Source organism: Mytilus californianus, unplaced genomic scaffold (genome assembly GCF_021869535.1).
Source record: "Mytilus californianus isolate M0D057914Y unplaced genomic scaffold, xbMytCali1.0.p SCAF_14, whole genome shotgun sequence".
Classification (NCBI taxonomy): Eukaryota; Metazoa; Mollusca; class Bivalvia; order Mytilida; family Mytilidae; genus Mytilus; species Mytilus californianus.
Window position 1 is genome coordinate 35,756,460 of NW_026262626.1, and position 12,395 is coordinate 35,768,854.

The 12,395-nt window shown below is 32.9% G+C and overlaps 1 protein-coding gene across 1 annotated transcript; it reads right to left on the reverse strand.

Annotated features, from left to right (window-relative positions):
• Window positions 1-6,481: 6,481 nt before the first annotated feature.
• LOC127724719 (uncharacterized) lies at window positions 6,482-11,477 on the reverse strand. The gene is made up of 2 exons (XM_052231811.1): window positions 11,428-11,477; window positions 6,482-8,272 (listed from the first exon to the last, which is right to left on the reverse strand). Exon 2 carries the CDS (start codon window positions 7,580-7,582, stop codon window positions 6,584-6,586), a length of 999 nt encoding a protein of 332 aa, XP_052087771.1. The 5' UTR covers window positions 7,583-8,272; window positions 11,428-11,477; the 3' UTR covers window positions 6,482-6,583.
• Window positions 11,478-12,395: the final 918 nt, after the last annotated feature.

Below are 12,395 nucleotides of genomic sequence, written 5' to 3' on the forward strand. Positions count from 1 at the left end.
CAAAGATTTTTGTACACCATATCCGGATTTCGACAATTAATGTCTCTTCAGTGATGTTAGGAATCGAAACTGTATTTGGAAGGCCATATAATTTACCTCAATTTAGGATAGACTCTTGAATTTTGAGGAGTCAAAAAAGGATGAACGGATCATATAAACCCGAAGGAAAATATAATAAAAGTCCAAACGAAAAAATATAAACAAGTCTAAATTGAAAACAACGTTCAAACCTATGATTGCGTTGGATAAAAACCGCAATTTTTATACGTGTGCATGCAAAACAAATTTCTTGTTAGAGGGGTCTAAATACAGCACAAACAACATTTTCCAAAAGACCAAAAAAGTGAAAAAGTATATTTTAACAAAACGCATTTGACTAGCAGGTCGAACAACAAATGTTCTTGAACCCTGCCGACTGCCATTGGCGATTGCCAAATAAACGGATTACCAGGTGTAATAAATGGATCTTATTTATAAATTAATACCAAACAGAAAACAATAAACTTGTGGCAAAGATGGTATACCGCAAACAAAAGGTGCAAAGATTTTTGTACACCATATCCGGATTTCGACAATTAATGTCTCTTCAGTGATGTTAGGAATCGAAACGGTATTTGGAAGGCCATATAATTTACCTCAATTTATGATAAACTCTTGAATTTTGAGGAGTCAAAATAGGATGAACGGATCACATAAACCTGAAGGAAAATATTATAAAAGCCCAAACGAAAAAATATAAACAAGTCTAAATTGAAAACAACGTTCAAACCTATGATTGCGTTGGATAAAAACCGCAATTTTTATTCGTGTGTATGCAAAACAAATTTCTTGTTAGAGGGGTCTAAATACAGCACAAACAACATTTTCCAAAAGACCAAAAAAGTTAAAAAGTATATATATATATTCGAAACTATATTAAAAAAGGGAGATGAAAGATACCAAGGGGACATTTAAAATCATAAGTCTGCAATAAACTGACAAAACCATGACAAAAAACGAAAAAGACCAAAAGACGAACATCAGTATACGAAACACAACATAGAAATGAAAGACAGAGCAACACGAACCCCACCAAAAGCCGGGGTGATCTCAGGTGCTCAGACCCCACAAAACTAAGCACTTTTGTCAATCTGATTAAGAGATTGGATCTATCGTATATCGCTTTCTCGTCGGAGATGAGGATAACAAAATCAGAGATCTATATTTTAATTAGATTGCACTATTGTGTAAGCCTGTAGATGACTTAATGTGGAGAAACAATCATATACTGAGGACATCTAACTTCACATTTACCTGTCATTTGTTCCTTATTTGATTATTACTGGTTTTTGTTTTAAATTTGCCAACATTAAAGCAAAACGAAGAACTCGTCGGAGAGCAGGATAACTAAATCAGAGATCTATATTTTAATTAGATTTCAAAACTAGGAACTGATAATTATTTTTAAGAAAAGCATTTGCTTAAAAGTTTTGATATATTCTTAAATATGTACTATCCATATTGTACAAGTCTAAATTGAAAACAACGTTCAAACCTATGATTGCGATAAATACCGCAATTTTTATACGTGTGCATGTAAAACAAATTTCTTGGTAGAGGGGTCTAAATACAGCACAAACAACATTTTCCAAAAGACAAAAAAAGTGAAAAAGTATATTTTAACAAAACGCATATGACTGTCCATATTGTATACACATTAAATTATCAATAAAGTAAAAGTGTTCGACGGATGATTAACTGCAAATAACTGCAAATCAATCAATTGATACGCTATTTTGTAAAATAGCAATCAATCAACAAAAAACCGCATTAGTTGATCATTGTAGACTTATATAGACTGTTGGAAAAGAGGGCGAAAGATACCAAACGGACATTCAAACTCATAAGTCGAAAATAAACTGACAACTATGGTAAAAAAAAGAAAAAAGACCAACAGACAAACAACATTACATTAAACACAACATAGAAGCTAAAGACTGAGCAACACGAACCATACCAAAAACTGGGGGTGATCTCAGGTGCTCCGGAAGGGTAAGCATATCCTGCCCCACATGTGGCACCCGTCGTGTTGCTCATGTTAGTACAAACCCGGTGATAAGTCTAATTCGGTTGGTCACATTCAGGGAAAAGGGGACGGGAAGAGTTATGACAATTGGAACATATCCGTTGTCATCTGTGAAACGGATATTCCTTAACGGTCAACCAACTCGTGATGGCGTCCGTAAAATTTACGAAGGGATGATTTCAACTTCACCACTTGGAACTCTTGGTTTAGTAGCTTTCTTGTGAGCAGCAACCCTCTATCAAGGAAATCATGATAAGAAATCGTATCAACTGGGAGATATATACTCCGTATGCGGGCGCTGCTGAAATGTTGCTACATAGAAATGAAAAGTTCACAATTGAGAAGCTGAAATCATCTTTTTTGTCGTAAAGTTAAGTTTTCAACCGACCCTCATTGTCAATTTCTAGATGTAAGTCAAGATATGAGGCAGACTTAACTGTATCTGTAGTATCCTTTATCTCAAGTTCGATGGTAAAGTTGCGTTTAAAATAGTCACCAAATTTTGAATTATTTAGTGAGAGAACATCATCTTTTTAGCGGAAAGTGAAGTTGAAGGATACTGTTAACTTCTTTTCTTTCTTCCTAAGAAGTTCCTGTATGAAGTCAACCTTATATGAATAAAAGAAAAGTCGGCAAGAAGAGGAGCACAGTTGGTTCCTATTGGAATGCCGATTGTTTGTTGAAAAACACGTCCTTCAAACGTAACAAATATATTATCGATCAAGAAATCAAGCATCTTGATAATGTCGGTTTCAGAGAATTTTTTGTTTGAATCAGAGTGATTTGTTTACAAAGTACGATTTATCCCTCCCTAAGACAAGATGCTTGTATCCACATTGGCCATTGTTTTTTTGAAACAAAGAAGGAGCAACTCTTTCAATTTGTCTTTTAGTTTTGAATGGGGGATACTTGTGTAAAGTGTAGAAAAGTCAAATGTTTTAATACTATTGCAAGATGAAAAAGTCTTAGACTGTATGTATTCTAAAGGATCTTTGGATTTTTTTAGTATCCACATCTGATTCACTTCATCTGTAGAATATGTAGTTTCACAATAACTTTGAAGCCCAGCTTTGATTGCTGATAAATTAAAATTGATGTTAATAATTTAGAAAGAGTTTTCGTGGAGCACTCGGAAGACCCAGCAATATAACTTTGTTTGTAAAGACACTTATGTAGTTAAGGTATCCAATACAGTGAAAGAAAATCCAGTTCTTCATCTTTGGTTGAAATTCCAAAAGGAACATAGAACAGACCTATGATTATCCAGGATTTCCTCCTTTGTCAGTATCGTGGGGTTATATGTTGAGTTTTCAAGTGAATTTTCAATACCCAATTCATTTATTAAGTAGTTTATGTAATGTGATTTACACACAAAAACGATGTTGTTTGGAGCTTTATCTGCGGGACCAACAACATATTTGTCATGGAGGTAGGACAGGTGTTTTGCCACATTGGGGTCTTTAAAGATTGATGTAGCATGGGCATTCATAGACCCATTCAGTTTTTCAGAAATGATTAAATCAAATAAAACAATTTTAACATTATTTGAAATCAACCATTGGCCCATTTCATGTACAATATTTGTGAACGGCTTATACATAAACATGTAATGAGAGACTCAAATAACTTTAAATCAGAACTTTTTAAAGGTTAAATATTTCCACATTTTAACATAACTTTATATACTTTTTTCTACCTTTAATGGAAAAAAGGGATTTTTTTTTAGTGTTGCAATCATTTATACCTAGATATTTTTATTTCAAAAACTAATGCTACTTTCATTCCATTAAGACAGAAGCTATTTTATTGTCTCGCCTGCGACCTACGCCTACGATATGGAATACAACCCGCGGCAGCGGCGGCGACAGCGGCGGCGTAAACTATTTGTATAAAGCTTTATACACCAGAAGGTAAAAGCATGATGCTTCATACTTGTATGCAGATACCTTATGTTACGAAGTTTCCGTCTGTCATATGTCCATCGTCTTTGGCCTCATTTTCCGTAATGTATCCGTTTTTATTCTGTAGTTAGTCCCCACTTCGGTTTTATCATGTATATCTATTATATAGTCATTTTATAAAATTTACTGTTTGCAAAATTATAAATTATTCTAAATAATAAGGATGTTCTTGTCCCAAGCAGAAAACCCTGGCCGTGTTAGGCGCAACTTTTTGGAAGTTTTGGTCCTCGGTGCTCTTCAGTTTTGTACTTGCTTTGGCTTTCAAACTTTTTTCATCTGAGCGTCACTGGTTATTCTTGTGTGGACGAGACGCACGTCTGGCGTATTGAATTTTAAGCGTAGTACCTTTTGTTAGCTATTATTCGTGTGTTTCTTTGTCCTATATGTTCTCCCATTTATTTGTATTGTGGTCCTGTCATGTGATGTTGTCGTTTTGGTGTTGTGTTTGACGTTGCCATAAAAGCTGGAGGTTTGGCATGCCACAAACCAGGTTCAACCCACCATTTTTTTCTTAAAATGTCCTGTACCAAGTCAGGAAAATGGCCATTGTTATATTATAGTTCGTTTCTGTGTGTGTTACATTTCAATGTGTGTATTTGTTGTGTCGTTGTTCTCCTCTTGTATTTGATGCGTTTCCTTCAGTTTCAGTTTGTAACTCGGATTTGTTTTTATCTCTATCGATTTATGAGTTTCGAACAGCGGTATACTACTGTTGCCTTTATTATTCATGGTTCAGCGACTGCTTGAAAATACATTACAGTTTGTTTGTCATGTGAATTTCTCACTTAGTACGAGTAATCGGATAATTGTATTTGGTATATGGGTTCCTTGCAACGACTACATGTCCGTCAGAAAGAGTTCGCCTGACCTCGACCTCATATCATTGATCACATATCAAGGTTAAAGTTTGGTGGTCAAGTACAAATATCAGATACTATAAGCAATAGGTCAACTATATTTAGTGTATAGAATGATTGTAAGGTGTATATGTCCGACTGGCAGGTTTCATCTGACCTTGACCTTTATATCATGGTTCATTGAACAATATTTAGTTTTTGTGGTTTGATCTATTTCTCAGCTGCTATAAGCAATAGGATCACTATATTTGGCGTATGGAATGATTGTAAGGTGTACACGTCTGTCTGGCAGGTTTCATATGACACTGACCTCATTTTCATGGTTCATTGGTCAAACTAAATTTTCTATGTTTTATTCAGATTATCAGGTACATTTAGCAATAGTTAACTATATTTGGTGTATTGAATGATTGTAAGGTGTACATGTCTGTCTTCCAGTGTTCATCTGACCTTGACATCATTTTCATGGATCATTGGTCAATGTTAAGGTTTCATGGTTTTGTCAGTTTAACAGATACTTTAAGCAGTGGGTCAACCATATTTGGTGTTTGAAATGATTGTAAGGTGTACATGTCTGTCTGGCAGGGTTCACCTGACCTTGACGTAATTTTCATGGTTCATTGGTCAGTGTTAATTTTTCATGGTTTTGTCAGTTTATCAGGTACATTAGGCAGTAGGTCAACTATATTCTGTTAATGAAATGAACATGTCTGTCTGGCACGTTTTTACCTTGACCTCGTCATTATTATGCAATTATGATTAAAAAAATAAGCAGGCGCGACACTTCAGCATATACACTTTTGTTACCTAATTTGGGCTTTTGTAGGCTGGGATACAATTATTTTTACATGTTTTATATCAATTGAAAGCTGTCAGTGGTGTACACATGTGTAGTGTTATCGGCACACAGAAAAGAACTCCACTCGAACTCTCTGGTGCTAGGGCCTCTTAAACTTGCAACAAGGTTTGAATTTTAAATAAATAAGAAGATTGTGGTATGACTGCGAATAAGACAACTCTCCATCAGGCACTTAATGACACTATAGGTAACCGTACGGTCTTCAACAATGAGAAAACCCCATACCACATAGTGATATATAAAAGGCCCCGAAATGACAAATGTAAAACAATTCAAATGAGAAAACTAACGGCCAGATTAAACGCAAAATTAAAGGCGTCACTGTGACTTTGAGATGTAGAACAGAAATAAAAGCGATGTTCCTTTGCTTCGAGTTTTGTTATGTGCGTGTAAGTATTTTCTGTCATCTCTCATGATTTAATATACCATATTCCTTCTATCTAATTTCAAAAAAACCACCAGAGGTCAACTAAGCCAAAGAGAACTTTAACCTGTAATTGTATTGAAAACTTTGAAATAACAAATAACCTTCAACATTATTTTTTTTTTGGTTTCAGGTCAGATTATGCAGTGTGTCATGTTTATCTTATAGCATATTAACTATTAAGCAACTTTGTTTGACAACTACAATTCCTTCATTAAAAACAATCCCTTGTATTATAAGTAATACACATTTTTTTATTAATTCAATGTAGGTTTTACATTAGAACCAGACATGTAAAACACTATTCTTGTAATTGTTATCTTAAATTTCTTCTACAATGATTAGAAGAACTATATATATATTTAATTATTCCCACCATTTAACGATGTCATCATTGTAATTTCTTTAGATCCTCTCTCAAGAAACTTTGAAAACAAAAAGTTTTTCGTTGCCATTGGAGACAATCAATCTATTTTTATCTCTGTCAAAAAATATTGCTGACGGATAATTTAGACAGTCAGAACTCGTAAGGATTTCTCTATGTTGTTTACCATCATTGGTTAAGACTACAACATTACATGTATACTCTCCAGTTATATACAGGTTTCCATTATGGTCAAATGTAGCACCACGTGGCTGGTTCAGGATGCTTTCGTAATTGAGTTTCCATAGTGTTTCTCTAGAATGATTGGTACATATGACAAAACTTGTGTCATTCGAAAAATATATTTTGTCTTCATAAATCGCTACAAATGATTGATAAGGTAAATTCCCTCTCACGAAATTTGATATTGTATAATCTTTTTTGTTAATTTGATATATACCCATGTTTTCTACAACACAGAACATCATTTCACCAGTACTTGCTATGCTGTAAGGTTTTCCCGGTAGTTTGATAAACTTCACTCTCTTCCTGGTTGGTAAATGAATTATGTTGATTCCACAGTAGTTAGAATTACCTGATGTCACAAGAACATTGTCATTGTCAAGACATATTACATCATATGAGTCGCTATATTTCATTGGAATAGAGGCTAGACAGGACCCATGAACATCCAATAGGCTTAGTTTACTTTCTGAGTAGTGTGTTAAAAGCAAATGTTTATCTGACGTGACACAGAAACCTCGTATTACACCACCATTTGATGATGTCAATGTTTTTATTCGTTTCAATGTGATGTCTTGAATAGACAGTGGTTTTTGAACTGCTAAGAGTTGTGCTTGTTTGTTTTTCCTGTTCCTAAGCAACAACCTCTCTTGCTTTGTAAGAATCTCTACAGAACCGAATACTTTTAGTTCAGTTAAGTAATTACCTATATGTGTATCTACTGCAGATTTTACAAGTATTTGCTGTAAAAGACCATTGTCAAGTAATGACTGCATACTTTTTTCATTTTCTGATATTTTACTATGCATTTCTTTTATTCCGAGAAAAGTTTGGAGTTCTGACGCGTAAATTGAATATCATTCAAGTCTGTTATATTCTTATATATTATGTTTTCAGTTTCGTGAACCAACAATATTGTCCTTCGGATTTTTTCAGTCGTTTGCCTGACTGTTTGTTCGATTTCCGTTTTGAACTTTTCTTCTAGCTTGTCAAGGTGATTATTGGCTAGTAATCTCATTTGACGGATCTCAGAAAGTTGTTTCTCCTTTTCTTCTTCGATATCCGATATATTCGCCTCTCGGTCATTTTTAATTTCTTGAATATTTTCTAGCATATCAATCATAATTTGTTCTAAGTCCTTGTATATTTCAGAGGTTTTAATATCTATCAAAATATCATCTAGCGGAACAGCTCCACATTTCCCATGAAATTTGATACACTTGTAGCAAAAACCGATTTCGTGAGTTGGACAATACAGCTGGTAATTTTCGTTGTGTTCTTGACAACTATGACGAAGTTCCGATATAAAGGGAGGTAATTTCTGGTAATCTTCAATGGGTATCAGCTTATGATTACGTAATAATTTGGCAATGCCGTGATGCTCCTTACATTCTGAACAAAGGGACTGTTCACATTCAGAACACCAATGAGTTGATAGATTTGAAAGATGTCTTAATTCGCAGATATTACAGAAAATGGTATGGTAGCCATTTGTGTTTCTGAAATAAGAAAAACTTAACATATTCAAATATAATAGATGAATTCAAGATTCATAAAAAAAACACCTAATGAGTAATCTCAAATCAATGTCAGATGCAGATTTTATATTGTATTAGAGTGCTTTTTTTATACGAATGTTTTGAGCTGTGATTCATAGATACTATATTCATTGCTATACAGTTGAACGATAAATTAATTATTTTATTATACACACTATAAGAACCCCATTTTGCTTTCATCCGTGGATTAAGGCATTAGATGTACCTAAAGTTACAACCATTACTGTATCTTAAGGTTGAATTTAAGCTCAGATTCTAAACCCTATTATGTATTTGTATATGTTGCCTCTTCCTAAATAAACATTATTATTATTATAATTATTAATGCTATAACGGATGTGAAGGACAATATAAATCTAAGTAATTTAATAATAGTATACAAAAATCAACATATCTTATCTTTTACATTAGTATTAATATTCTTAGGTCATCATTTGTCATAATGACATGAGGTAGGATGGCGCCTTAAACTGGTTGACTAAAACTTGTAACCTGTGGTTAAATCTTTACAAAATGTTACAATTTTCGAAATGGTGTGCTTGATAAAAGTTTTTTTTTTGTAAAAATAAATAATCGAGTTGCTGAATATTTAATTTCAACCAAACACTTTTTATCTGCTTTTTAGATCTAGATGTACATTTTCATTATTAGTGTGTAGTCTATTGATTATAACTGTTGTAGTTTGTTGTTGATTGTGTACTGTATGCATGAATTCTATGTATTTGAGAGCCTCCGTGAAAGTAAGACTTATCCTAATTAAATTTCCCTCTTTAAAAAGAATTTATAAACCTTTTTTATAATAAAAACCAAGAGCCATCAATAGGAATCTGATGAGTCAAGTCTTTTTTCAACTGATTTTTACAATGTGTTCTAATGTTGTGCTATTACACCACTGTCCCAGGTTAGGGTAAGAATTGTGTCAATTCTTCGGTATTTACGTAGAGACAAGATTTATAACATACATTTCGAATATTCCCCGTTGATAAATTTACATATTATTTAGAAACTTAAGGTTCCAACTCCCTAAGGCAATTTGAGCTGTGGTGTATTTGGCTATTCTTGCCAGACCCCTTTTGTTCATACAGCTCCTAACCTGTCTATGTACTTTTACATCCCAGGCTTTCAAATGTTAAGGTTTGGGCGTTCCAGATGAAGGTTAATCCAGAAAAGGTCTTTGGACGCTCGAAACTTATAGTCTTATTTTCATTTTGTGCACTCACAAACACGTTTTTTTTTTAAATCCCGCTATATTTATATGTGTCACTCCCAAAACAAGGGGCTTGTAATCAAGTGGTTGTAGTTGGTTGTCGTCTGTCATGATTGTTCCTATGTTAATGCTGTTAGCTTGAATCAGTCCGTTAGGTTTCCCTTTTAAATCGTTTCAAAATATTTTGAAACTGTTACTTGCCTCTCTAACGCTAGAGAAGTGTAATTGACGGAAAAATATATAATCAAATTAAAAATAAGAAAAATATATTTAAAATGTGAGGTTGTAATTCTTTAATCCTTAATGTTAATGGGCCTTGTTCGAAAAAATGTACATTTTTGACAACTGGCAAATAAAAAAATACAATGTTGAGAAATAAGTGATGTCAATACTTTAACATCATTATAAGCTAAATACAAAATATGCAACCTTAAACTGAACGGTAGGCTTAACAACTCTGTAAAAGTGAGCATGGTGTACCAAGGAGTCCCAATCGCAACGATTTGTTAAGGTTCTACTATGCTAAAAAATTTGAATTTAAAGGTATTTATCTGCAGGAATCTGACAAAAAATGATTTTATACGGTGTAACTATTTGATTTGCAATTTTAACTACTAGAAATATTTACAAATGTTCACTGTGTAACGATATATGTCCCCTATGAAACGCTCTTGGTCCACTACGTCTTCTTTTTTTAAAGAAATGTTGACCTCAAATAAAAAAAACACGTGGTGTTTATGAAATAAAATGTATTGTATAAAACAATAATCATAAAAACATGTATCTGAGAAACCGCGTGTATTAACAACAATGGCTGCTAACAAGTAAATACGTCCACTGCACAACGGTCCACTACGCAACGTTTTCGTTGCGAAGTGGACACAACCACGTTTTTTATTATTTTAGATCAACATTTCTTTAAAAAAAAAAAGACGTTGCAAATTGGACAAGTAAAAAAGTACGCTATCAATAGGACTTACCAATCGATTCAATGCAGACGAACTATATCATCAGCGTCCATAGATGACCACCATTTTACTAAATGAAGTTGTATTAGTGGCAAGTAAAAGGAAAGACTACAATTTCAATAAGAAAATAATTATAGTTTTGCCAATTGTTTGTTGTCGTTGCGAAGTTGGACATTTTTTCATGGACGCCACTTAAAAATTACTAGCACAAATCTATTTGAAATTATCTAAATATTTGAATACTTTTTGTAATGTTCAGGTGTAGCTCTATGACATAACATTGAAAAAGGCGCAAAAAAAGATTGGTATTTAAAATAGTATGACATTTTGAAAATTTGAATAAACTTTCAAATGTGGACAGAGCGTTTTTGCTGTTTTTAAGCCTTTTGGTCGGATATTTTCAGAGTCCTTACCACAAATCAGACAAAAAGTGTTGCGGTTGTCTTTAATAAGTACAATTTATAGACTGAGACAAATTTATATGATTTTATTACAATTTAAGCCCTGGACAGAAAAAGTGGACATTTTTTTGAAAAACGCCCCAATACGAACTATCGTTTCCAGAGTGCTAACCATTTACAGAAATTATGTCTCAAACGGCTGTCAATACGTAGGTTTACGTATATTATTATCTATAAATAGCTTTTTATCACAAAGACTCATAGGTTCCAACTTTCAACCACTTCAATGCTTATTTTATAATACTCATTTGTAAAGCTTTTCGATATTGAAAGAGTTTTGCAGTATATAGGGACCTTCTCTCTTTTTACTGATAGTAGTCCCAGCTTTATATAAGAACAGTAATTTATCTCAAATGCATGCATTTGTCGTCGATACAGGGAGAGTAACTTATGACACTCTGTTACCTTAATGAAAGATTTTATACATTTAAATTAGAAATATTACAAACACAAACAAACCTCCTGTCCTATCGCCTTAGTTGATTTCTTGTTGATCACGTACGCGGAAGTTCGATACACCAACAAGTTTTAGTATTTTAAAAAGCTTGTCTGACCCCAGCATGGCAGCCCAATTATGACATATCTAAAAAAATATCGTAATTACGGATAGAATATGTTATGACGATTTTTGAAATTGGTTATGACGTATTTAATTGTTATCACGGGCTTTCTGGTTTTTTTATGTGATGCCGAATTATCTGCAGTTTGTGATAATTTCAAATTCTAATTCTAATTCGTAATTTATTATTTGATAAAATATTTACGATGAAAATTTTAGATTCGAATTTGAACTTATAATCCATAATTACGATTATTTTACCACAAATTTCACAATTGGTTTTCATAAATAGTACAGAATTCGTTATCAAAATATTTAGAAATTCTCTTAAAATATCGATTTCTAATGACCGTAAAACAGATTTTTAATTCCTTTATTTCATTTTAAAATTCAAGGTAGATTTGGGGATTCTGAATAAAAAAACGATAGATATCTTCAAACTTTAAAATGCTATTACAAAACTTTTTTTCACAAGTTGGGCTAAATCGTCCGATTTTGTAAAAGATTATACATAGAAAAACAGCTTTTGTATAAATATATATACAATTAAACGATAGATTAAAAAATATACGAGAAGATAAGCTTTGTAATGTGCTTTCAGAAAATAAAAAGAAAAGTTAGGGTAACTTTTTTCTTTTTCTTGCTACAAAACAAAATAGGTATTTTCACTGTTCATTCTTTTATAACATTTAATTATCTGCGTTTATTTCCCCTTATACGACTAGGTAAACAAAAATTAGAATCAAACAAAAAGTATTCTGTATTTGTAAATAGACAGTCGTTATCATAAGATAAATCACGTTATCTTATTAATTTCCTGAAACGTCGTATAAATGAATTGCATTCCTATCTAATAACTTTTCCTATT